This window comes from Mirounga angustirostris, unplaced genomic scaffold (assembly GCF_029215605.1).
Source record: "Mirounga angustirostris isolate CCGP_5_RB_7025 unplaced genomic scaffold, mMirAng1.0.hap1 SCAF_4, whole genome shotgun sequence".
Lineage (NCBI taxonomy): Eukaryota > Metazoa > Chordata > Mammalia > Carnivora > Phocidae > Mirounga > Mirounga angustirostris.
Genome location: NW_026991712.1, coordinates 143,263,695 through 143,291,075, shown reverse-complemented (window position 1 = coordinate 143,291,075; position 27,381 = coordinate 143,263,695). Strand labels below are relative to the sequence as shown.

General features: G+C 36.1%; 1 protein-coding gene across 7 annotated transcripts in view; it reads right to left on the bottom strand.

Annotated features, from left to right (window-relative positions):
- Window positions 1-214: 214 nt before the first annotated feature.
- Window positions 215-27,381, bottom strand: part of MYSM1 (Myb like, SWIRM and MPN domains 1) — a 41,763-nt gene continuing 14,596 nt past the window's right edge. The window contains exons 8-20 of one of the 7 annotated variants that reach the window (XM_045897589.3): window positions 25,666-26,432; window positions 22,318-22,448; window positions 21,105-21,208; window positions 19,575-19,652; window positions 17,814-17,899; window positions 15,048-15,102; window positions 14,642-14,692; window positions 13,884-13,958; window positions 13,080-13,268; window positions 11,965-12,097; window positions 6,977-7,082; window positions 6,741-6,798; window positions 215-5,732 (exon numbers count right to left, since the gene is read on the bottom strand). In XM_045897589.3, coding sequence (XP_045753545.2) covers window positions 5,565-5,732; window positions 6,741-6,798; window positions 6,977-7,082; window positions 11,965-12,097; window positions 13,080-13,268; window positions 13,884-13,958; window positions 14,642-14,692; window positions 15,048-15,102; window positions 17,814-17,899; window positions 19,575-19,652; window positions 21,105-21,208; window positions 22,318-22,448; window positions 25,666-26,432 — 2,001 coding nt within the window. In that variant the 3' untranslated portion in view covers window positions 215-5,564. Of the gene's footprint in view, window positions 5,733-6,740; window positions 6,799-6,976; window positions 7,083-11,451; window positions 11,567-11,964; window positions 12,098-13,079; window positions 13,269-13,883; window positions 13,959-14,641; window positions 14,693-15,047; window positions 15,103-17,813; window positions 17,900-19,574; window positions 19,653-21,104; window positions 21,209-22,317; window positions 22,449-25,665; window positions 26,433-27,381 lie in introns of those variants that run through there. The other 6 variants (XM_045897590.3, XR_008507831.2, XR_010410926.1 and 3 more) reach the window with 6 other exon arrangements.

The window sequence follows — 27,381 nt, the reverse complement described above, 5'->3', positions numbered from 1 at the left end:
TATTTGCAATTCAGTGTGTATGCTGCTAAAAATTTAGAAAAAGACCAAATGATTCACCACTTTTTTCAAAATTTTATTTATATAGAATCTTCAGAATGTTTCCCTTTAATTTTTACAAGCTAAAATCTCAAAGCTTAAAATCAGATATTTTATGTCATTGTTTAGTACAGGAAGAAGAATTCAACCATTTCAAGGAAAAGCTTTCATAACTGTATAAACATTAATATTTACAATATTCTTTAATATAGATTTAGACAATGTGGCACCATATTTAAATGTACAAAATAGTTTAAGTCATTATATTCCATTACAGAACATTTCAAAATTCAAAGTAATAAAAGAAATCCATAAACACTAATAACATTTGGGGAAAACAACAGCAACAGGTTTATCAATAATCACAGTAAACTTATATACTTATACATAATACACAATTTACAATTTACATGTCAAATCCACAAATTTAAAGATCTATGACCAGTCTATTTAAATCATGCTGGATTCTAAATACTATTTTATAATTCATAGCTCAAAACAAATGTTCTGTGGCAACCTATGAAACAGGAGTACAAACTATGAAATCATATTTAACATTCTTCTTAAATCCTAAGAGACTACTTTAGGGAACTTCAAAGACAGCACATAAGGCATTTTTCCCTGAAATTAAAGTTCTTATGAATATATTCATAAATATATTCAAAGGGAGAAAATACAAAAAAACCCAGATATCATGAGTTAATTTTACCTTCTCGAATTTACTTTGGTATACAACATCTGGTATAATCACAGCTTCTCTGAGAAATTTTTATTTTCTCCTGATTTAGGGGGCTAACATATTTATTCTCTGCCTTGTTCCAGAAAGAATTTAAGGTGGCTTACAAGATTCAGAAAAAGCTGGAAAGCACAAATTACAGGGCAAATGAAAAAACAGAGAAAACAGTTTGGAAGAATAGCACACATAAAACCATTTAAGAAAAGGTCAGGAATTGAGTAAGTTAAAGTATATGACATTATTCTCCACAGTGATTTTCTGAAAGTATTGTAAAATATGATCTTAATTTTTAAGAAAACTATTTAACAGCTGGTAAACTGGGGATACTGATCAAATCTGTTAAATTTTGTATTAATCCTGATAGAGATGATGACCAAAATGTGCTTTTTCCTTTGTGCTTGGAGGAAAAGTTAGAAGTTAACTTTTCCTAAATACCACGATGTATGACTCTGGACTTAAGTCTCTTGTTATTGGTAGAGGACAGTGTAGGTGAAAAAATACAAAATTTGGGTACCCTTACTTAATTTCTGAGAAATTCATCCACCGAATGCCTGTTGCTGACCCGAGGATAGGGAGCTATATGTCAGGTGGTCAGGTGTCCCTAGGTCTCCTTGTCCTTGTGCAAAGCATCAATCCTGGAGCATCCTGCCTACAGCACTTACCCCAAGTCCTCCAGCTCACCTCGTTAGGACCCAGCAAGACAAACAAGAAGGCAAACTGAAGAGCAGGAGGCCTGCTCAGGCTGGCTTGTCGAGGCTGCCATTGCCCTGCTGCCCAGGCAGCTGCGGAGGTTCTGACCCTGATCAGTCTGCACATTACTGACCTCACTCCACTTCGGTGGGGGAGGAGAGTTTTGGAGAAAAGGCTGGGGCAGCATTAATCGACTTCCATAAAATACGAATGGATCTGTTCAACTCTATCCTTCCGGCCTTGCTTTTACTAAATGCTAAATGAACCATCTTGTACCTACATTCTGAGAGGTAAGTAGAGGGAGTGGGGAAAAAGTAGGGAGCGGGGCTTGAGGGAAATGAAAGAATAGGGGTGGTAGGATATGTGGCATGAGTTTCAAAACTATAAATTACGGGTCAGAACAAAAATATCTATCTGAAAGCTAAAACTAATCACTGTCTATCTTTTTTTTTTGAGGATGACTGTTTCCAAGCAACACTCCTAAACTGTGGTCAGGTCAATGAAGAACGAAGTTCAAGTCTAGAGCTCTAAAGCCCCAGGCATTGCAACGTTCTTGGCTGGGGTGGCAAAGCGGTCCTAGGGTTTGTGAGATAGGTTTTACAGGGGACAGGGTCATGACTGCCATTTTTCCAGCGATACCCTTCAGAATACAGGCAGGGCCACCTTGGCTTTCAGACAACGTGCCTCCGGCCCACAATACTTTGAAGGCCCATAAAAATGTTTTCATTTCTTTTAAATTCAGAAGGAAAAAAACACAATAGGAAGTTTTCAGAAGGAAAATATACAATATTAGATTCATTTTATACAAATGCAGTTGTAATGAATTTTTAATATTTTCTGAAAGAAGACATCCAAGAAGGCAAAATTGTCTAAGTCCTACCTAATGTGGCTTTGAAAATAGTTCAAGAAAATAATGGAGGGGTAAGGAGAGTCTGATCTTGTTGATCTTATTCCACTGATTTTTCTTTTTTGAATTACTTTGGGATTAGATTTTTAAAAGAGCTAAGTCTAATATTGGAGAAGTACTAGTGTCAATTTCCACTAGCCAAGCAGGAAAAGAAAAAAAAATTAAGTTCATTATTTTATTATCATTGTGCAATCTTAAGAATCGAATCAGGATGAAGAGATCTGGGTGTTTTCAGGTCCTGTCTCCACTCCTGTAAATAATACCAGAGGTAGGTTTTCCCTTTGGGTCTCTGCCTCCTGAACCTCCTATATTACACTGCCCCTCAGTTCCAGACTTCTGCGCTTCTCCAAGGCCCTAGCTCTGACTACCCTAAGTAGCCCAAGTTGGCAGTGACAGGAATGTGGGCACCTGCAGTGGTAAAAATGTTTTAAGAATACGATAAGAGAAAAAAGGAAACAGGGAGAATGTACAAGGGAGGAGGGGAGGAAAATACCACAGATAAAATTACATGGTCCAAGGGGCACCTGGGTGGCTCAGTTGGTTAAGCGTCTGCCTTGGGCTCAGGTCATGATCCCAGGCTCCCTGCTCAGCGGGGAGTCCGCTTCTCCCTCTGCCCCGCCCCCTGTGTTCATGCTCTTGCACTCTCTCTCTCAAATAAGTAAATAAAATCTTTAAAATTGTGGGGTGCCTGGGTGGCTCAGTCAGTTAAGCGTCTGCCTTCGGCTCAGGTCATGATCTCAGGATCGAGCCCCGCATCAGGCTCCCTGCTCAGTGTGGAGCCTGCTTCTCCCTCTCCCTCTGCCTGCCTCTCTGCCTACTTTGCTCTCTCTCTCTCTCTCGAATAAATAAATAAAATCTTTAAAAAAAAAAAAAATTGCATGGTCCAAGAAAAAAAAAGGGGGAAGAATTTATACTAAAATGTTACCTGTGGTTTTCTAGATAATAAGATTTATATATTTTTATTTATGTTTCTGTTCTTTAAAAAATATTTTGAGATATATCTATCATCAGAAAAAAACACTCAGTAAATATTATTTAGAAAATTGTGCTCTCCAAACTCTAAACTCTGAGGATTACCATCTTTGAGTTCCTCATGGTATGGCTTAGGTTAGTAAATATGGTTAACTACCGGCATGCAGGGGACCCAGATTTGAGAACAGAATTTTTAACAATTTCCATTATTTTCTATCACCCAAATTAATCATTATTATAGGGAAATGTCAATCAAGAGCTAATTCATACCAACTTCTAGGATGTGTTCCTCATGTACAATGAGGAAAACATGTCAAAAGGAAGACTACAAAGGAATCAATTACTACCTTTTACAGAATTGCAGACTTTCTGTGCTTGGAAGGAAAAACGAAGTCATAAAATTTAGACCCGTGGATTACAGGTGAAGAGCCTGAGGTCCAGACAGATTATGTGATGTTATCACTGCTACAGAGCAAAGCTGATAACAAAATTAGGATGAGGATGAGGACTCGGGTTTCCTGATGTTTGGTCTGCAGCTCTTACCACCCCCGGTCCCAAATCCCAAAGGTAATTGTGTTATAAGTTATGTTTCATTGTTTATTCTAACTACATATAGAAGAAATGCATTTTAGACCTGGAAGGTTGTTAGGAAGATAACTTAGACCTCATTTACACAAGAATTTAGGTTCAGAGGTCAACTTATATCCCCTACCCTCCACCCCCACCCCCAAGTCACAGGGTTGAGCCAAGATGTAGGCCATCTAGAACTGGCTCACTGCTCCCTCAGACACTGCCATATTCTTCCATGGCTAATGGTTACAACCAAAAAAGGTAAAAATACAGAATCATATCCAGATAAGGTGTAATAAAACTGTTATTAGTAAGAGTGCTTGGGGAATGGGTGTAAATCAGTTCTATGGCTCACAGAAATAAACTCAAATCTATCTGAGTAAATCAGGCAGCATGACTGCTAATTTTACTTGAAAATATATTTAAATGTAAATCATAATTTTAAGTTTTGTTGTTGTTTGAAGATGATGTAAATAAGGCCTTTCAGTGTCTCAGGTTCATATACCTGAAAATAAATTATAAATGTTTGTAATTCTCTAGAGCAGAGGTTGGAAGATAATGGCCAGCAACCCATTCTCTGTGAGGCTCATGAGGTAATAAGAATGGTTTTACATTTTTAAAGGACTGTAAAAAAGATACAACAAAGAATGTCTGATAGAGACAGTATGTGACCTGCAAAGCCTAAGTTTTTGACTAACTGTCCCTTTACATAAAAAGTTTTGCTCACTTCTATTCTACATTTAGAAAGTCTATGAAACTGGACTATATATGTAATATGTCCTGGAAGGCTTTTTTGTTTTTAAAATTAAATCTCTGATTTAATATTTAAGCATTATTAAAATTTGCCTCTTTCTCCTGATAGCAGGTAGTAGAAAAAAAAAATCTAGTTTGAGAGTTATGATTATCTGTGTTCCAATTAAATGAGGTTTTATCACACATAGTAAGTGGACATATAGTTGAAGCTAATTATTTTATGTATCCAAAATCCATATTAAATGTTTCAGCTAGCTGAGAAAATGGCACAGCCTGTAGTATTATTGCTGTAAAATAAAATGGAAACAAATATCTATAATGAAAAACTGGCAATTTGATTCTCTCCATTGGTCTCTTCTCTATGTTTAAGATTTTCTCCTTAGGCCTCCCCTGGCCTCCTACAGCGTGTTGTTAGATTTATTACACCACTAGTTCTCAACCATGTTCATTACCTCAGTGACCATCCATCCACATCTCATTTGCAACCATAAATAAAATCTCATCAAAAGACATGGAAAAAATGGAAGTGTTCCTAATGAGACACAGATGTGAGGTACCGAGAGTAGAATGACTAGTTTGGGGAGAAATAAATATTAGAGATATTGCATTTATCAACCTGAATACAACAAAAAAGCAGACAGCCCCTCAAAGTCTCCTGCAGCACTCACTGGCTGGTGGCGGGGCGCGGGGGGGGGAAGGACCGCAGACTGCAGCAGACCCTGCTTCACACCACACTCTGACAATCACTGTGTGAAAACAAGTGTCATAGGATTTATGTGGCAAAGTTTGGATTTTGTGAACTAGAGGAAAAATATTAAAGTTGTGCCACTATTAGCTAAATTACAATAATTTCAAGAAGGATCTACTGTGTCAAGATTAAAAGGTCTTCCTTTAAAATAATTACATTAACAATTCCTTTGCACCCACAGCACAGTCCTCTTCAGCTACTCCATTCTCTTGCTTGCTTTTATAATTGGAAAGGAATAAATTTTCTATTTGAGTTAAGAATTCTTCAGCAATGAAGCAGTTAGTCACTTTGCTCAGAGTTTTCCTCAGACACTCCAAAAGCTAGTTGAAAACAAAAATTTTATATTTAAAATACACAAAAAGTATAAGAGGGTTTGCATTACTATCATTATTGTATCCCTTTCCAAATCTCACATTTTCTAATATGCAAATGAGAAAGTCTCCTTAAACGTGGTTTAAGATAAATTTATGATCAATAATCATACAGCCAAAGTGTAGAAGTCACTGTTGAGAAATGTTTAGGCTAGTTCCTTTATGATTTTGTATGAAGACACAAACCTGAGATATTAAGTGTGATGCTTTCTACTTTGGACAAATTTGTGACTTTGCTTCTTTTTTTTTAGTAGTTACATTTACAAAGCAAAATAATCCTGTAGAATAAAAATCTGTGTACATACACAGGACTCTACTATTTCAAAATTAGGATGCGAGATAGAGTCTGTTTCCTAAAAAATATGCATATTAATCTTCCAAAAGAACAAAGAGAAAGTGGCTTTAATAGAAGGGGGTAAAAACTATTAAAAAGAAACTTAGTATGTTTAAATTTTCTATTCTCAAATTGCTACCAAGAAAAAAAAAAGGTGTTGCCATACTGGTCTTTAACTATACTCATGGAAACAAGAAGTGAAATAAAAGAACTCAGGACTCTTATATCCTACCAGAAAGTTCAATAAAATGACTACTTAAATGTAACTATTAGATTTGTAATACTGTTCTTGAAAATGATCAATTGTTAAACCTAAATGGAAACATGGCGCTTCTGAATTTAATAAAATCAGAAAAATGTTCTCCATTGTGTACGTTAATCTGCTAAGAAATTTATCGGCCAACACAAATTTATTCTAGAATAGTATTATTTCTATATGCAAGTGTGGGCAACAAAACGCATTACTAATGATCTCTTAGAAATTAATTTTGGAAAGGAAAAAGCAATAAAGAAATACACAGAAAATGTATCCACAAAGCATCTGGCATCATGGGAAAACACATCAAGATGAATAGCTTTAGAATCCATGAACAATAGAACCAATTAAAATGAAACCAGCTTACTTTCTGCAAACAAGTCAGGTCAGAATCCCGGCGAAAGATTTTATCCATAGGGACACTGCTGTTGGAAGAAATATGAAAACAAACTGATGAAACAAATACTATAAACTGATCAGTTTTGTAATAAACTGTCACTGATGCTATATATCATAATTTTATATTTAACTTGGGTTTTCTCTAAAACCTAATTTAATGAGAAACACTGCAGATGTGCAACCATCTCAAAGCACAGTACATACCTATGGGATAACCGATATTTTTCTATTATCCATCTTGTCTTTTCAAATACTAATCCCCACTGAGGTTCTTCCAGCATCTGTTGTACTTCAAATTTGTAAGGTAAACCTAGAAAAGCATAAAGAAGCAGACTGTCATCAGCTATTTCTTAAGTCCCCAATCTCCTTTTAATTACCTAAAATCCTCATCCCCGCAACTTGGCAGACCAGCTGAACAGCACTTTAAACATAGTGGGCATTCATTAAATATTTACTGCCTGGCTGAACCTGGTCCATCAAACACATTAATGCCAAGCAAGCAATTAATACTAATAAAGAAAAGTAAAAGTACCATTTGCATGACAATTATATATATATATATATATATATAATGTAAGGAACTGAGAGGCAGGGTGATTACATAATTTATATCCAAACCAGGAAACTTTCTGAGTGAAAGGGGGCATTGTTAAAGACTGTGCCAGAACCACGGGCTTAAACTGACACTTAGCTACGCAAAACAAGACATATTTCATCCCAGTGATTTTTATTTTTATACAGATTAAGCTTGCAGCAATGCTATAAGGTAGGCAAGCATTATTCCTATTTAACAAAGAAACTGAGGCTGAGACCAGTGAAACAACCTGTTTAGGCTGGTGAAGTGAAGAGCCTGTGTTTTAAGCCCCAGCAGGTTGGCCTGGCTTCTGAGCTCACATTCACTTTACCACCCTGTAGGTGCTAATCTAACAACAGCCAGGGAATAGGATTAACTCTGAAGAAGCAGCAACTGCACTTCTCTGTCAAGTTAAACTCTGGAGGAAAGGAGCCCAAGGGGTGGATACCATGCACACAGCTACAAAGGAAAAGTATCAAGGATGAGCCTACTTGGAAATTTCTCATGTAAACTTCAAAATCCCCCTGTAACTTTATTTGTAACGTATTAAAAGAAAAGCTCAGCTGATTCATTACCAAAGGTCAATACCATAAAAATAATAGTAAAACTTACATAATGCTTACTACATGGCAGGCTTAAGGTGCTTTATATACGTAAGGCCACTTAAGTGAACTAGCTACCAGTATTGTCCCCCCATTTTGGGGGGGGGAGGGGATAAAGACATAACCTGTTCATCAGCATATATATAATTATGAAGAGGTAGAGCCAGGATCTGAACCCAGGCAGTCTGGCTCGAGTTTCTGTTACTAACTTTACAATATACTGCCTCTCAACTGGGTTTTTGTTAATATAAGGCTTTTCAAGTAAATACAATGCCAGCAAATCAGAAGGCATGAAAAAAATGAAAGGAAAAAACATCACGACTACACTTCCTTACAATATAAGCATACTTTGTCAATATGTTCTAAAAAGGCCTTTACCCCCATTTTTTTCAGGTGGATCTTTTCTTTTTTTTCATTTTTCAATTCTCCTCCATTTCACTTTTTCCCTCCAAAAACTTAAGAAGAGTGACACATTACAGCACACAAGATATTAAGCAAACTCCTTTTGGTGATATCAATAATTTACTTGATATGCTTGGATTACTTAAAAGCACAGACAACAGTATAATCACAACTACCTACTGAAGATCTATTATTTCCTAAGCACCTGACATATATTACCAGCAGTTTTCACAACTCCAAGGTAGTAATTTTTATTAAAGAGAGCGTGAGCGCACGAGTGGTGGGGGCGGGGGGGGGGCATGACAGAGGGAGAGGGAGAAGTAGGGAGAAGTAGACTCCCCGCTGAGTGTGGTGGAGATGACGCAGGTCTCCATCCCAGGACCCTGAGATCATGACCTGAGCCAAAGTCAGATGCTTAACTGACTGAGCCACCCAGGTGCCCCAGCAAGGTAGTAATTTTTTTCACATTTTATAGATGTGGCAAAAGGGAATGAGCAAGGCTAAGTAATATGCCCAAGGTAAAATAACCAATAAATGTCAGAGCTGGGGTCTGAATCCAGGCAAGCAACTCCTACTCTTAATGAAAGCCAAAAATAAGAATAAAGAATAATGCATTTTCAGTCTGTGCTGGTGGAAAACCATGAAAACACACACACGCACATACACAAACTATACAGCTCTGTTTGGTATTAAGAATATTTTTCTAAGTTAAAAAATGGCACTAAAATCAGTACAAATTTCCTTTTGTACTAAATATTTTTAATCCATTAAAATATCAGAAGAAAACTAGTCACTAAGTGTATTTCCTGACTAATACAAGTATAGAAAATGCTTATCCATTAGAGACATTTTAAAGGTAGAATTTGGGTATATACCTAACAGGAAAAAAGAAAGGACAGGCCACGCCAGGAAAGGCGAGGAAGAGAGAACCTAAGTTAAAAGTACAGTAACACAAGACATCCCCTGGTTTCTAGAAAACTTTAATTCTTGAACCAGAATGTTTCCAAGAAGAGCAAAGTGAAGAGCCTAGGACTAAGACCGAGTAAGCAGTGTTAAGAGGCATTTAGGTGACAACTCTGCTCAAAAGAACTTTCTGCAATTATAATACTGAATCCTGTGTGCTGTCCAATCGTAGCTTATGAGAGCGTCCAGTACTGTCCTCTCTCATCCTTTCAAGTGGTTCCTGCCCCTGACTGGGGTACTTTCTTCCTCACATGCACTGGGTCTGTGTTTTCTTGCAATACTAAATTCGTACCTTCGTCAAATCTCCAGAGTCGGGCTCTCCATGTACTTTTCTGCTCTCGGGTCCCTTGTCCTGCAAATTTAGTTGCATTTGTCTGTCTGTCACCTCAACTCAGGCTGCCAGCCTCTGGGTAGGGTTCTCCTCCTTGTGTCATACCTGGAAACTCTGTTAAGTTGGTAAGCAAGCTAGGGTAATTCGGGGGCTCTCCTCATTTGTTTCCCGTCTCTCAGCAATCATATCCCCTCACTGCCTGACGTTATGACCTCAACACCATGGTCTTATACATTTGTCCAGTTTTGTGGTTGTTTCAGGGAGGTTTTGTTACTTCCTTTGGGCCAGAAGAGGAATTCTAGGAACTGAATTTTAAATTTCATTTAATTCTAATTAAATAGTCTTATGTAACTGGTAGCTACTATATTCTCTGTATACTCTGATACCATCAGAGTACAGGCTCACTCCCTAAATCTAGCAGACTGTGAGATTAAAAAGATGACTTAAATTGAGAATAAATTAATTGTGATTACTCCTTTTGTAACTTTTTATATTGGGCTTAAGAATATTGTATACAAATGTTATGTTCAAAATGGGCATTTTGAACTGAAGTCAGTGTCAATACTATTCATTCAATAAAAACCAGTAGAGTGCTGACCACTTCCTAAGTTCAAGGCAATTGATTAGGTGTTGCTGGGGCTACACAGACAAAGACAGTTTGGGCTCTCTGAGGTTCACATTTTAGTGAGACATGCTGAAGAGATACATTAAAGGACAAAAGCACCGTGAAGGCATGAAACAAGTGTTGCAGGTGTACAAAGAGCAGAGCAACTACTTGCAATGACATGGGGATAATGGTAGGGTCTTTACCAAAGAGACGGGGTCTAAGTGACATTATGAAAACCAAAATTAATTTGTTAAACAAACACTCACTCAGTACCTGCTTTATGCCAGGTCTCGTGCTAGAGACCGAGGACAGAAAAACAAGTCTGGTATCACGTCTACCTTTAAGGGTACAGTGTGCAGTGACAGCATCAAGGGAGGACAGAGAACGAGAGCCCTGGTGGTGGACAGAGAAGAGAGAATAAACAGCCTACAGAAGTCACTGTTCCTTCTAGTCTTTTCCATTCTGTGCACACTCGCCTCTTCCTTTCCCCTCCCTTCCCTAGTCTGCCACATCTATTCCCTGTCCAGCCAGAGCTGACTGGACCACAAGTGAACCTAATTCCCAAATGAACCCAACCATACGATGGCCTAAGCCCAAGAAAGCACAGTCTTTCTTGGGACAGAATGGAAACTAAGAGAAGGAAACTAGTCAGGCACTGTTAAGCCTAAAACTGAGAGGCCATGGAGAGCTGGTGACAGGGTGGTCATTTTTCATTTTTTTCCCCATTTGAATGCCATTGCAGAGAAAGTCAGCCTGCATTCATAAGAAATTTCCTGAAAACAGAGACTCTGTGTATTTTGCTTACAGGAGCATCTCTAATACAGGCATACCTCAGGTTATTATGCTTCACTTTACTGCACTTCATTTCACAGCTATTGTTTTTTTCATGAACTGAAGGTCTGTGGCAACCCTACGGTCAAACAAGTCTACCAGCAACATTTTTCCAACAGCATTTGCTGACTTCGTGTCTCTGTGTCACATTTTGGCAATTCGTGCAATATTTAAAAATTTTCATTATTGTTATATTTGTTATGGTGATTTGTGATTAGTGATTATGACTCACTGAAAGCTCAGATGGTTAGCATTTTTTAGCAAAAGTATTTTTTAACCATAGTACAGAGTAAACATAACTTTTATATACACTGGGAAACCAAAAAATTCATCTAACTTTATTGTGATATTTACAACATGGAGCCAAACCTGCAATATCTCGGAGGTAGGCCTGTACTTAACATGGACATTGCTTGGCCCAAACTTTTCTCCACGTTGTAATCCTTTTGCCCAGTGGCCATGGTAACAGAGTAGGGGCTTGAATCTAGAAGGATATCACCAAAGGGAAGAGGATGGCTGCATTACATGGTGTGCAAACAGTGATCCCTAGTTGAGGGTACAAACTTTTCCATCACATAGTTTCGCATAATTATGAATTCTTTAATATGTAAGATTCAAAGAAATGATGGCAGAAATCAGGTGAAGGGGCGCCTGGGTGGCTCAGTTGGTTAAGCGACTGCCTTCGGCTCAGGTCATGATCCCGGAGTCCTGGGATCGAGTCCCGCATCGGGCTCCCTGCTTGGCGGGGAGCCTGCTTCGTCCTCTGACCCTATCGCCTCTCATGTGTTCTCTCTCTCATTCTCTCTCTCTCAAATAAATAAATAAAATCTTTAAAAAAAAAAAAAAAGAAATCAGGTGAAGTTGTTTTTGTTGAAAACTTACGGTAAGAGCCATCTGAGCTAATTTCATCACTTATAACCAGGCAGGTAATCTGGGAATAAGGTAAAGGATTGCTCTGATTATAAGGACTAACAATCATTCCAATGAACTTTGCACCGCCTCTGGAGAAGTAACTCTACAATTAAAAGAAAAATATAATTAGTCTCGACTGCATAAATTTAAAAATCAGTATTTACCCATACCAACATCTTAAACACCTAATGGTTCGGGAAAAAGGGACAAAAGGTGTGTTAAAAACTTCACATCCAAAAAGCAACTAAATGAAATATGTATCATTCCACACTCTAAATTTTTTAGGCCAAAATGTGCTCAACCCAACCAGAAGTGACCAGAAATGACCCCTTTTAAGGGTCATCACCTGGCCTGCAAAATCTCTATTTGCCATGAACATGTTTACAAATTATTTTCACTACGCTTCAGCTATAATCTTTATCAATATGGTAATAATTTATTAACAGCTGCTGACAGCAAAAACATTCATCTATTTAACATAAACTGTTAGAATCAAACAAAACTTCATCTTTCCCAGAGATGTAAAATAGACTGGTAATGATTATTTCACTCATACCCAGTCCCTATCCTAGTTGTTCCCATCAATTTTTTTTTGAAGATTTTATTTACTTTAGAGAGAGAGCGAGAGCTTGAGCAGGGGGAGGTGTTGAGGGGGAAGGAGACAAAGAGGAAAAGAATCCCAAGTAGACTCCACGATGAGGGCGGAGCCTGATGTGGGGCTCATCTGAGGACGCTGAGATCATTACCTGAGCCAAAATCAAGAGCCAGACACTGAACCAACTGAGCTACCCAGGTGCCCAGTTCCCATAAATTTTTAAAGGCTCTGGCAGTACTTATCACTGTTACTTAGATGGTTTGTCTGAACTAAACAAATAGCTGATCTCCCAAATGTTTAAATAAACATGTATTACTCTTGTGATCAGAAAAAATGCAAAGTTATTTCAAAACTCCAGATGTAAATAATATTAGAAATGCAATACTTTGCTAGAAATGTTAAAAATACATTTATTTAATAGAAAGCAATGAAGGAGGAGAAAAAGTACAATTATTTACACACAACGTACACATAAGACCTAGAAGCCCACCTGGTATTTGGCTTGAGTGTCAATATCTCGTAAGGAAGGATTTGGATCAAAGGCAGGATGAGAATGATACCATCCAATAACACTATAACCTCTCACAGCCAAGGTCTCTGAGGCCTGTGTTTGTGAGACAGGATCCATCTCACACTGCAGTCCTGTACTCAGACTGTTACATGGCTCTGCTGCACAGACCTATGAAAAGATTAATCCTTATATGGTTACACTGAAATCCTGTTAATTCTATTACTTAAAGTTTTAGTTCTTCATACGTAGATACAGAAACTTCTTTAAGCTAATGAAAGTACTTGACAGTATCACAAGCAGCCTTTAACCTGCAATGAATGACACCCTAAAAGTGCAGTTGTATATAGAAACTCAGAATCCATGTTTCTACTCAAACAAGGCCATAATAATTGTTAGTTCTCCAAGTTAGCCCATATAATATCTGTACAAACACAGTCTTCCAATGACTCCCATTATTTATGATAATAATTGCAACAGAGAAGTTTCAACTATAGGGTAGGTGCATGTTTCCTGGCTTTAAAGTAGTTGTAGCTTTTTATTGGTGAGGGCAATGAGGAGGCCTGGCTGGCAGTGCTCCCTCTTTCTTGATGGTAAAAGGAAACTGGTGCTCAATATACAGAATGCTAATTTACACCTGGGAATATCTAACCCACATTTGCATAGTCTCATTTATATCACGGGTAAAAGTCTGTATTTTAATTATATCCACTGAAATCTATAAAAATATTTGGTATGGCAGCAGTACTAAATAATTAAAAAAATTTTTTAAAGGTGAGAACTTACTTCAACTATCTTATCAACTTCTGAGTATCTTCCTCCTAATAGACCAATCACTTCTGCCATAGAAACATGAGCATGCTAAAAAGAAATACAAAATAGACTTAGCCCAAACATACAAATCCATCTGACAAAAAAATCAGAATAAAACTCACTTATCACACGAGAGTCATTTATAAGTACGGTAACTATGCTTTTCTAGAATAAAGTAGCATAGTGGAGGAATCAGATGCTAGGCTCAGTGCAAAGAAATTTAGGATTTCAGATTTATCTTCACTGCCAGCTGAGAAGCTTTGAACCAAACATTCAAACACTCCAAGATGCTATTTTTAAATTTACAAAATGAAGATACCATTTGTTTTCCTTACTCAGGAAAGGTATCATAATGGATATAATAGAAGAACGCCCTAAACAGACACAACTGTTGGAGGTCTCTGGAATTTAGTGCAAACAAGGAGCCTCCAAATTGTAGTTGTGCTTTGTTGCAGTTATCTAGAAGGCAGCAGACAAAGGATACCAGGAAATGAATATAGGGTTAATGATGATAAACAGTCTGCAAAACTCACATTAATTTATTTTCTCTAAAATATGGAAACATGCAATTGTTTGGCTTTTCTCCAAAAGAAAAGAGTTATTTTTAGATTCCTTGTAAAAGAGGATAGTTAAGATCCAAAATACACGTCTTCCATACTCTCTCTTAAGCCTGCAATAAAAATACACAAGAATAGAAATCAGAGTAAGTAAGCACAATAGATTATCCTTACCAAATCCATTATTAAAAGTGCTTCTGAAGCCACTTTCACCTGAAATGGCTCCTGAAATATAAAAAAAAAAAAAAAAAAAGGGGGAGCATAAAAATAGAGATTTTGTTCTTCCTCACTGGAATGTCCACCCTTTCCTCCTTCACATGTTACACTAAGTTCTCATCACCACCAAGGCTCAGCATAAACTAGAGATTTTTAAAATATTATCATTTAAAATCCTAGCATGGAGAAATGCTCTTTCATTTCCCATTTGTATCACTCATTTGACCCTTAATGTACCCTGCTTTATCCAATCTTTCATATATATATATATATATATATATGCCTTGCACACACAGAAAAAGAAATACTTCATGTCTGACCGGGGGGCATTATTTATGGCCATTCACTGATGCATAAATAGTACCTGCTTTTCTTCACTGAAAAAATTACAAGGTATCAGTTGGAAGGGATCAAATGAGCTGGAAAAGAAAAAAAAAAAAATCATTTCTAATATAATCTCAATAACAAGATCAGGAAAATCACATTCATTTAAATTAGAAAATGTGCATCAATAATCTAAACCCCAATTCTCAGAAAAATACTAAACTAGGAGAATTTCTTAAGGATGTTCCATACAACCCTTTTGAAAGAAGCACTGTTTTTTTGGACTCAATAAAAGATGGGAAATGACAGGACCTTTGAGAGAAAGTAATTCTGTTGCCTTAATTTCTTTTAACACCCAGAGAAGAATATTCATTATAAGTACCCACACATGTGTCCTACATTGAAAGCAGGTTTCAAAAAGTTTGAAGAAAATGTAACCAACTCCCTGACATGACATGGGTAAGAAAATTCAAGAAAGAGGAAAGTTTCTCAAAAACACTTGTAAGTACCATATTAGCATAGAGTAGGTACTCAATAAATTTTTGCTGAATGAATAAACAAGCAGCAGTTCTGCTAAAGAAATTAATGTATATAAAAAGCTCTATGATAAACTTATTTTAAAATGAAAGAGTTAAAAAAAAAAAAGACAAAAAGAGGGGCACATAAGCAAGGGTAGAATACAAAAGCACGTATAAATCTGAGAGAAATGTTAGAAAGGCTTTTACCAGTGAAGAACTGAGGTTTGAGAAAGATATTAAGAATGATTAATAAGTTTTTTTAGGCTATGTTCAGAGAAAGAAAAAACCCAAACAAACAAGGAATATGTTCATGTTAATAGGACTAGAAAACAGCAGGACTATTCAGTTCCCATTCTACCAGAGACTGTTAGTTCCAAAAGTCAGACACTTTGCATCCCAAGTGCCTAGAACAGTGCCTGATACATAACAAACATTCAGGAATATTTGTTGAATGAAGGGGAAAGATCCTCAAATAAAAAAGTGCATGAATAAAAAGAATAGAAAGACAGTGTATGCATCCCAGAGCACTGAAGAAGCATGATGTGAAACCCCACTGATCTTGTTGGAGGAACTGTACAGAATGGAAAAATTAGTGGAGGACTTTGAATAGGCAATTATTGCAATGGCTTGTTTTCATTTTATTTATTTTTTTAGAGAGAGAAAGAATGTATGCATGTGTGAGTGGTGGAGGGGAGAATCCCAAGCAGGCTCCAAGCCCAGCACGAAGCCCAGTGTGGGGCTCTAACCCGGGGCTCGATCTCATGACCCTGAGATCATGACCTGCCACCCAGGTGCCCTGGGCTTGTTTTCAGAACATACAAAAAAGCAGACTTTAGAAGCAGAGAAATTAGATGTAAATATTGGAAAATTCTGGAAAAGATTATTAAACAGGTGATTTTGAGCCTTTAGCAAGTGAAGAGGTGACTACTAAGAATAATAATAATGGATCTATGAAAATATGTCATGATAAGTAAATCTAAATTTCATTTCTGATACGACTGATCTGCTAGAAACTAGCAGACTCATAAAGATTCAAATATATTCTATCTGAATATAAGCAAGATACCTGCCAAGATTTTTCTTCTGCATAAGATGAAAAAACACAGGTTAATTGTAGCAATGTACAGCTGATTGAACAATGATGTCTGAGGCTTACATTTATCTCATTTAAACATTTTAATCAGTGGTCAATGACAGAAGAGGTAAGCTTATTGAAATGTTGATGATTCAAAGCTACGAAGGCTAATTGGGAAAAGTGGATCTGGATTCAGAAAGATCCTGACAAACTGGAACAAGGACCTGGAAATCACAATAAATATGTCTCACATTTAGATTCAGAAAATCCAATGTCTGGATACTAGATGAGGAGTCCTAGCTTAGGGATGACTATCTTTTTTACATAGTTTATCTCATTTAACTTACTCTCACAACTGTAAGTTTTAATTTTTATTTTATAGAAGTGATATATAATGTAATAGTTAGCAGTATGGATTCTTAAACCTAACTGCCTGGATTTAAATCACAGCTTTGCCACTAACAAGCACGGGGGGCAAGTTGCTCAAGCTCTTTGTGCCTCAGTTTCCTCACCTATAAAATGGGAATGATATTAACTACTGCATAGGGTAGTTATGTGGATTAAATGAGTTAATATACATGAAGTGCTTAAAATTTAGCTAACTAACAGTGTTAGCTATTATAGTTACTATATTATAAATGAGGACTGAAGGCTTAAGGCCTTATGTAACTTACCTGGGGACATACCCCTGGTTAAGCATCAGGGCTCTTTCCACTGAATATGACTTAGTGCCATTCCTAGATATCTTGTTTTAAAAGGGACACTGACAAAACTATAGTCTATTCAATGGGGCATCTGCAGAAAGTAAGGGTCTAGAAAATCAAGACATTTAACTTGGTGACCTTTATTATTACAGGTTATAAATATCAGATTATTCAAAAACAAGAAACCTTGCTAACAATCCACACCAACTAAAGAAAGAACTAGTCATTTCAAGAGGTTATCTATTTATAATGTCTAAGGAGTTGAATGACTACCTGTCATAATTAAGGCCCCTTTACAGCATATGTTGGATCCTATGATCACTAAACCCAAATAAATTTAAAACTTTTGCTCAAGGTCTTCCAAATTGATAATCAGTGAAATAAAACATTTCAAAAATTTTAGTATTTTTCAACTTAATATGAATATAATGTTATATCAGATATTTTTTCCATTCATTTCCTAATCATTTGTGATAAATTAAAAAAATCATAGTTATATAACACTATACCTTTTTGTTGGTCTTGGTACTTTTGAGGATTTAACAGGTTTACATTTTTCCTCTTTTCTTCTTGCCAATTCCTCAGCAGAGAGATGCTAAAACATAAAACACAGGTTGATCAGAGTCCATCAGCCACTGAGAGGCAGAATTAAAACAAAAACAACTCTTTAAACCATATTTAAAGGCATGTGAGAATGAGATCTACTATGTTGATATAGATGTGTCTCCTTCTTTCTACTAACAAATCGAAATCTACAGCCACACCAAACTTAAAATTTATTCCTTCTCTTGTTTTGCCTATTTCAATTAATGGCACCAGTCACCCAGGTTCAAAAACTTCAGAATCACCTGAGTCCCTCCTCTTACTTATTCCCCATTTCTAGTCACCAAGTCCTACTGTGTTAAGAGTTTTCTTTCCCAACCAGGAGACATCGCAACATAATGATAAATGGCACAGATCCTGGAGATAGAATGCCTGGCTCTGCTACTTACTGGGTGACGACCCTGGCCAAGTTACTGAAGCTTTCTGTGCTTTAGTTTCTTACCTTTAACATGGGAACACAAGTAGTAATAACAACAATGTCCTGGTGTTATTGTGATGATTGATTTGATTAATGTTTATAAAACCCTGATAATAGTAAGTACAGAACACATCTTTCATCCCACTTCTACTACCACTCTTATACTCTAGTCCAAATGAACTATGCATCTTTTCCAGAATATGTCTGGTATTTTTCCCCATCTGTACCTTTGTTTATGCCGCTCCCTTAGCCTGGGATGCCCTCATGTACTAATTCTCCTGGCTCATCCTTTATGTCACAGATGAAATATCACATTTTCTGTGATACCTCCTCTAATCACAACCTTTGGGGAAGACCTGACATTTCTTAAGACCAATCTTATGTAACTTATCACAGGTCATCTTTCCTACTAGAAATTAAGTTCCTTCTAGGCAGAAACCAGGCATTAACTAATGTTGTACCTAGATTGGTGCTCAGGTGTAAGGTTGAGGACAGGGAATGGGGAAGAGAAAAAGAGGAGAACCTTTTTTTTTTTTTTTGCACTGAAACCCAGGAGGAAAGTAACATTTACTAATTGGTATATGCAAGGCTTCTTAAGTGTCTAGTACTAGGACCTCCACACATTTTATCCCGTTTACTTCACTTAATTCTCACAATTCTTTGAGAGAGATATTACCCACACTCTATAGATAAAAATCTGAATTTTAGTGAGGTTAAGAAACTGTTCAAGGTAACAAAGCCAATAAGCACCCATTCGCACATTCTTTCCATTCTACTGCACTAGTTGTTCACAAATAGAATACACACACACACACACACACATTCATTGCCTGTTTCTTTTTATAACCAGTTTCTATTAGTAGAAATACTTTAATATTTGTAATTCAATTTATGTCTAATGTGTGGGACAATATTTTAAATGGTCTATCAGAACATCATTCTATAAATGTTTACTGAAATGAATTAGGCATACCAACTTCCTGGCACATTGGCAGATTATTCTTGAGCTAGAGACCAGAATGCAGAGGTAGATAATTAAAATACAAAAAATTAATCAAACTCCTAGTTAAGTGTACCAATGCCTCTATTTTGTTATTTATTGGTGACTTCTAGACAAGCAAATTAACATGAGAAGGATACACACACACACACAAACACAAACGAGTGTAATACATGTGGTATTAAGATATACAAATATAATTAAGAGAACAACTTTCACTAATGAGCTATTTGCAAAGGTCAAAGTTACCTCAAAGGTTTGTCCTTCTAAGTCTTTTGCATCACACCAATTTCCCCATGGGTCTCGGACCCTCCGTCTCCTTGTGCGCTGGGGTAAGATTAAAATAAAGCAAAAGGTAACAAGGTTAACTCGAAGAAATCACAGCACACTAATATACAACACCAAAATGATATTTTTCTAAAAATCAATTAATTTCTTCATTAAAATATAATCTCTGATCGGCAATGCCTGACAAAATTTTATTTTATTAATTTATCTTTAATAGCACTCTGCTCAAAAATAAATCAGTAATGATTTTCTGAATTTTACTTGGATTTCTTCTTGAAGTTTAATTTCTCTTCACCTTTATGAGTTAAACACTAGGACAAAAGATATTTTTAAGACCAAAAGAACCACCAAGAAAATGACTTCCCTTTCAACCACTTGTGGTAGAAAACTTGCAAGAACCCACAGCAAGAGGTAGGTTACTGAAAACTAGAAGCAAATTAATTATTTCTCAGCCTTAGAAAGGGAAAGACTGCCTAGTGGATATAATTAATAAAAAAGTACAAAGTTAGTTGAATTACTAATACCCAGTTTTGTAAACCTCAATACTGAAGCCTTTAAAATGCACTGGCTCAGAAGCCAGCATATAAAAAGCACCCTTTCCAGCAACCATATCTAAAAACATCCTTTTTTACTACAGTAAATCTAGGTAGAAATGGTTTACGGCCTAAATACTCTGAGAAAAATACCCACTCTATTATCGGCACTTTTCTTCATTTGCCTCACCTATTACCAATTTAACCTATTTTATTAGTAAAACCAACAAGAACCCAATATGACTCTGCCCTTTAGAGGACTTGTAGGACTACCCATTTTTAAAATAAGACTCAGGTGGGGCGCCTGGGTGGCTCAGTTGTTAAGTGTTTGCCTTCGGCTCAGGTCATGATCCCAGAGTCCTGGGATCGAACCCCGCGTTGGGCTCCGGGCTCCACGGGAGGCCTGCTTCTCCCTCTCCCACTCCCCCTGCTTGTGTTCCCTCTCTTGCTGTGTCTCTCTGCCAAATAAATAAATAAAATCTTTAAAAAAAAAATAAGACTCATGAATTGTAAGAAATTTTAAAACTCACTAACCTCAAGAATTAACAAAGAAAGCTTACAATAGTTCGAATAGCTATTCCAAAAAGCTGACTCTCAAAGGTAAGACTTTTAAACTAACAAAGTAACTGAGGAGGACAAAAAGAGTTTAACTGTATGGTTATAAAAGACACACTAGATACAGAAACCAGAACCAGCAGTCTAAGACCACGCTAGCAAAGCACAATGCTTCTGTGTCAAGTCGGCCAGTGACCCGTGAGGTTTTTTTGGTTTTTGACTTTTAAACTAACATGGAACTGAATGGGAACCAGGAAAGTGAACGGCTAAGGTGAAATACAAGAGAAAACCAGTTCGTCCACTAAATGTCCACTTGTTAAGCAGCTGGCGAGAAGGAAGCACGCCTCACTTAACAGGGCAAGGAGCAATCTGGAGCGCTGTGTTGGCAAGGGTGGTTGCTTACCGCAGACTGCAGGCGCCGTGCAAGCCGGTACGCTTCCCCTGTAGCTTTTCGGTCTCTGACTCGTCCTTTGTCAACTGGTTGTGGCCTGTTGTACACAGCCTGTTCTATTGGAATTCAGGAAAAACAAAACACTCTATTACTTTCTGAAACTCATTTCTTACCTAGGAAGACACATCTACACTGACTGTAAGTTGTAAGCCAATGTCTAAGTTCTGTTACACCTGAGCATCTATCTTAATCTACAATCACTTGGAAGTTCTCACGTAAAAGACTCTTAAGGAAATCCCAGTAAAATGGGGTATTCGTGAGATGGGTAATTTAATTTCTAATTAACTGAGTGCTAAGGCCACTTTGCCGAATTCAAAGATCTAATACTGAAAACATGATTTTTCTTTTGTGGCTGAGGAAGCTGTGACACCTTAGCTTTCTTGACCAGTCAGTCCCATATACAGTGCTTGCGGAAACAAAGACACTGAAATGAAGGACAGACCACAGGGCAGACTGTGAATTCTCTCTCTCTATGAAATAATCTCTGAAAGGAAACATTCTGGTTAGCTGTCTTCCCATACACATACAATATACAATATACTCCTCTGAAACCATGGGTTACAAAGTTCTAATTACCTTATCACTTTGCAACTACTGTTATCTTTCTTCAAAATGTTTGTGTCACGTTAATTCAATAGAAGTGAAGAAAACATTTAAAATCATGCATATTCATTGACTTTAAATTTGAGAAAAACTAGGGTGAAAGAAACTTTCTTCCATGAAAAATATTTTGGCACTTTTATTACATTTAAGTGTAGGGGCTCATAAATTATTTCCTTTATTTAAACACTGCTAGACAGTATTTCTAGCATTAATACAGATTTTGCAAATTAAATGGGCTATTACTACATTTTTCTTAAAATGACTTTACTTTTACTTGACAAAGAGCAGCACTGTTAAATTATTTCTACTACTTAGACTGCATATTTTTCCCTTTCATACCACCAATTTTCACTGTAGGTTACCGGAAAATATAGTTTAATCAACAGAAATCTGTTTAAAAAAAAAAACCTCAATAATACATTTATTTCATAATGTCATAGCATCTTCCTGAATTCTCTATCTATAGTAAAATCTGCTTGAATTCTAACCATCGAAGAAGTTAATGGGTGCTCTAAAGATAAAAAATGTTGAGTAAAAGATGTTGTTGGGTTTTTATTTTTACCACATCCAAAATTGATTGCTCCTATCAACTCGAGGTATGTATGAATCCGTCCAATACAATTAACATCCCCACAGTTCTTCAGGCCAGGACGTACTGAGGTCTTATTTAAGTATTTCGGTTTGCATATCTCCCTAATTAAGAGATGGAAGTACAGTTATTTTGGATAAATAAAAACATGAAAAAAAGATTTCTGGGGAAAACTTTTAATATTTGAAATATCTTAAAAATTTACCCCCCTCAATCTGTAAATGTGTAGTAAAAACAATGCTAATACATAAAACCCAAATTTTAAATATCTTTAAATGATACAATAACTTATGAGTATAATGTGATTGTTATTATTATTTCTTTCCCATATGAAATGTAATAAATTCCAGTTATTCCAGGATTTTAAAGTTAGAAGCTTTGTCTACAGATCCAAATTCAAGCCTCATCTTTGAATAAAAAGGGCACTCTGATAATATATCTAAAGTATTTAGTATTAGGCTTTCCTTATTTTTTAATATATCACTTAGGTTCATCTACTTTTACTTTGCTGGACAGTATCTTTTAATTATAAGCTACCTTACAAATACTTAAAAGTTTATTGGTTTTTAAACATTAGACCAGTAAATACCAAGTGCTTACTCTCCATGGAAAACAGATATTACAGGGGATTTCAAAGGAATCAAGAAATGCCCAAAGACTATGAAAAAATTAAAAGGTTTACATAATAAAACACATATTTACCGAATATACTTATTGTGCCACAGTAGATACAGGTTAAGAGTAATGGAGAACTTACTCATAGTAGCAAACAATTACTGAACACTTACGCCAGTACTAATAGTTATACAACCTTAATTCTCATAACTCTACAAAGCAGCTTTTATTATTCTTACTTTAGAGATAAGAAAACAAGTCAGGGGGATTAAAGTACTTATTTATGGAAGTTAAAGTCAAGATTTTCATACGGACGTTATAAACCAAGTATTCATATATATCATATAAAAGGTATTTAATCTTTATTTTATTTTACAAACATTTATTTTGCATCCTACACACCAGGCACTGTTTTAGGCACTAAGGATTCAGAGATAAATATAAAGTTCCTGACCTTACATGCTGATAGAATATATATAATGAATTATATGTACATAAAATAAATAATATATATTATAATGGCAGGTAGCAACAAGTGCTAGGAAGAAAAAGTAAGAATAGGGGATAGAGTGAGAGAACTAGGTGCAGACTATTTTAGACAGGGTATTCAGGGAAGGCCTGTCTAAGCAGAAACCAAATTTAAAATCATTAATTCTACAGACATTCAGGGAAGGCAAAAAGTTAACTTGTGATGTTGGAGGGGCACCTGGGTGGCTCAATCGGTTAAGCATCTGACTCTTGGTTTCCACTCAGGTCACCAAGATCTCAAGGTTGTGAGACTGAGTCTCACATTGGCCGGTGCTCAGCAGGGGGTCAGCTTGGGATTCTCTCCCTCTGCCTCTGTCCTTTCCCCCACTCACATGCGCTCTCTAAAATAAATAAATATAATCTTAGGGGAAAAAAAAAGAAATTCCACTGAAAAGTTGAGGTTTCAGTGTTTTTTCACTTCAACTTCAGTGTGAAAGGAAACAAATTGCACAAATGAAGCCAAGAGAACAGGAATAAGCACAGTGTAACCAGCTACCAAAAATTTACAGGAATCTAAAAACTGTACTGATTTAATTAAAGATTACCCAAATCAAAAGTCTTTAAACAGAGCTCAGCACTAGCATGATGCTGAACAAACCTCCAGTCCCCTCTTCTATTTCTGAAGAGAATAGTTTTGAGTTCCTGTTCAAAACATTTCTTTCTGCTTTCATACTGTTTTGCTAAATCACTATATTGAAACAACATTTAACTGGTTTTATGAACTAAGGCAAATGTCATTAGGAAACTACTGCCATATAATTTATATCATCAATATAAGTTATTCTGCCTTATTGAGAATCCAAAATTCAAGTAAGTGAAATTAATTAAAGCACCATTAGGTCACTTATTGATGATTCATAAAGATAAAAAACTTTGAGATATTATTTTGTAGTCCTTCAATTTTGGCCATTCATCCTCTTATTTCCAAAAACAAAATTAGATACCCATAGAGATCTAATTTGATTGATCTTCTTCCATAGTGTGAATGAACAGGCAATGTGAAATAATGGAGAGGGTGATGGACAGAGTCGAGACCTCCACATAGGTCCTTCTGTCAGTAGCTGGTTGTATAATTAAAGGCAGGCCCCTAAACCTCTCCTGGCCGCAGAATCTATCAAACACAGAAAATACCACCTGCCTATTCTATAGGACTGTTGTGAGGAATCAAACAACATAGAAAAGCTTTCCGTAACTGTAAAGCACTATGCAACTATCAGTTGTTCCTTATAATTCTTCTTTCATTTGATACCACCCTTACCCAGAAATTTTACTTTTAGCCATCTCAACCATCAGTCAGTCAAGAACAAGAACAAAAGTCCTTCATTTAGAATAGAGCTATCTTTAAAAGCCAAATTAATATTGTGTGGGCAATGAAGGTTACTGATATAATAAGCCTGGTTATTTGTTTTGCTTGGACAATCTTCCTAAGTTACAGCAAAAGTCCTCTGTAATGGGATACACAATTCAGTATCTCCTGAAGCAGTAACAACAATTATGAATGTTTGATAATGTCTTAATTAAAATGTCATGAAAAATTCAAATTATCTGCAGAGCACTTATGCTAATAAGGTGGGAAGTTTTTTGGTTTGTGCCCTATCCAATGCTAAATAATTCAAATTTTGACAATTTACAAGATAAACTTCACATATCAGAAAATTCCTGCATCCTGAAGCTGGATGAAGGGATTCTTAACACATTATGTTACAAGATCAAAGCTGAAAGAAAGCATTTATAGCAATTTAGAATGGTTTCTGTAATCTAGCCACATTTAATGACAGAAATACCCTTGTCACCAAAATTTTTTTTGTACTTACAAGTACATGATAAACTAGGAAAGACATTCTCCCCCTTTTCCAGTACAGTAGTGTTTTCTGTATCTTCCTAACACTATCCTAAGAAACTGCTTCTTAAAGCAAATTATCCTTTTAATCCAGGACCAAATACTCTTAATGAATAGACAGATGGGCTGAGATAGCTAGAGATAACAATATCTACCAAAGCTTTCAAAGAAAATTTCACTGTGAGAAATTTTAAGTCTTGCCTATTAAAATATATTCATATGTTCAAGCTCTCTGCATCACTAGCAATGTAAAACACTAAATTCTGCATAGGCCTAATTAAAATACTCTAGAGCATCGTAAGTTTTACAACAGTATCTAAAATATAATTCTTCCTTACCACTGATCCAAAATGTAATTCCTAATTTTCAAATAGCGTTCTGGTGTTTTAGCTTGGCGCCCCTCAAAGAACTCAGGAATTGCTTGTTTTTCTTCTTCTTGAACGGTATTTCTATCTATTTCTACTTCTTGTTCTGGTGGCTTCAGCTCTTCTTCCTCATGGCTCTCCTCCATTTGACAGGAAGAATGAAAAAGCACTTCAGTATCACTCAAGTCTTCCTGAACTTCACAAGGCTCTGGAGAAGGCAACGGCCTGGCAGCATCTATTATTCCATTTCCATCATGTTTTTCAGAGTTTTTCATCAGTTTATTACATTTCTGATCATTTAACTCAGCTGATTTTTTGTCACTAACACTCTGTTTTTCAGTCCAAAATTTACTTCCTGAGCTTGAAAGTGCTTCCATTTCTCCCTGCTTTATATTCTGAAAATACTCCTTGGAAGATTCAGGTACAGAATCTTCCTGGTTGGAAGCAATAAATTCCCCTTGACTGGTTTCATGACTTTTACTATTAGGAATGTTTAATAAGACATCATTGCTAGGATTCTTTTGGGGAGCTTGAGAAGTCAACTCATCTGCCTCATCTGTGATGTCTACTTCTTCATCATCAGATAACTTTTCAATTTTTACAGCATTCAAGTTGGGATCAGCACGTCCCCTTAAACCTGATGGCGTCCATGCCTTTGTGCCTTCATCTTCATTTTTAATCTGAAGGTCACTGCTGCTCTTCTCATTTGGTGTTTCCTTCTCTGGACCATCTAATTTTACCTTATTAAAAATCAAGATAAAATCCCCATATTAACATTTAAAAATTTAACCACTGGCACACATATAATAAATACTGTATTATTAAACTGAGTACACATCAATGGTGTATTACACCTTTATTGTGCTTTTCTTCTAAGGATTTACAACTGCATTTTAAATGTAAAATGTCATCATTTCAAATTTCTATCACTATATTTGACTCATTCATGGTATTAATCAAATAATCATGACCTATGACATTGTACAACTGCTATTTGTTTTTCAGTATTGTTTAAAACAGGTCTGTCTCAGATCAACCACAGAGAATGAACCAACAACTATCATACTAAGGTATTCTTTAAGATATTAAAATATTTTTAATGGCTAATTTCTTAGAATGTAGATACCTCAGATGATTATTTTTTATAATGCGAAACAGCCCATTATTTAAGGGAATCTATGTCACGTATCTTTATTTAGTAAATTAAATTCATTTTTCATTTAAATAAAGATATAACAGAAACAAACTATTTTGCAAAGGTTCATTTAATGTAGCTCCAATATTATACAGCTTATAATTTAAGGCATGACATTATCTTCCATAGGTACTATTATAAGCATAAATATCTAGTCATGGAGAAGAAAATGACTATCAATGAATATAAATGATTTGAAATAAAATCTTCACATACACGGTTTTTGAAAAATTTTGTACGTGACTGGCATACCCAAGGGATGACAGCTCTTAAAAAGAGCTTACTTATGGATCCTGTATCACAACAGAATCCTAGGATCTAGTATTTGAGGTTAATTGGCTTATTATGTAGAGAAGAAAGGGTAGCAGGAGAGAAAAGGAGATTTGGACATATGACCTGGAATAGCCTTTAACAACCTTGCTATTTACTTGAAGTCTCTTGTTTTTACCTTAAAAATTCAGATAAGATTTCATATTATATTTCATATGAATGTC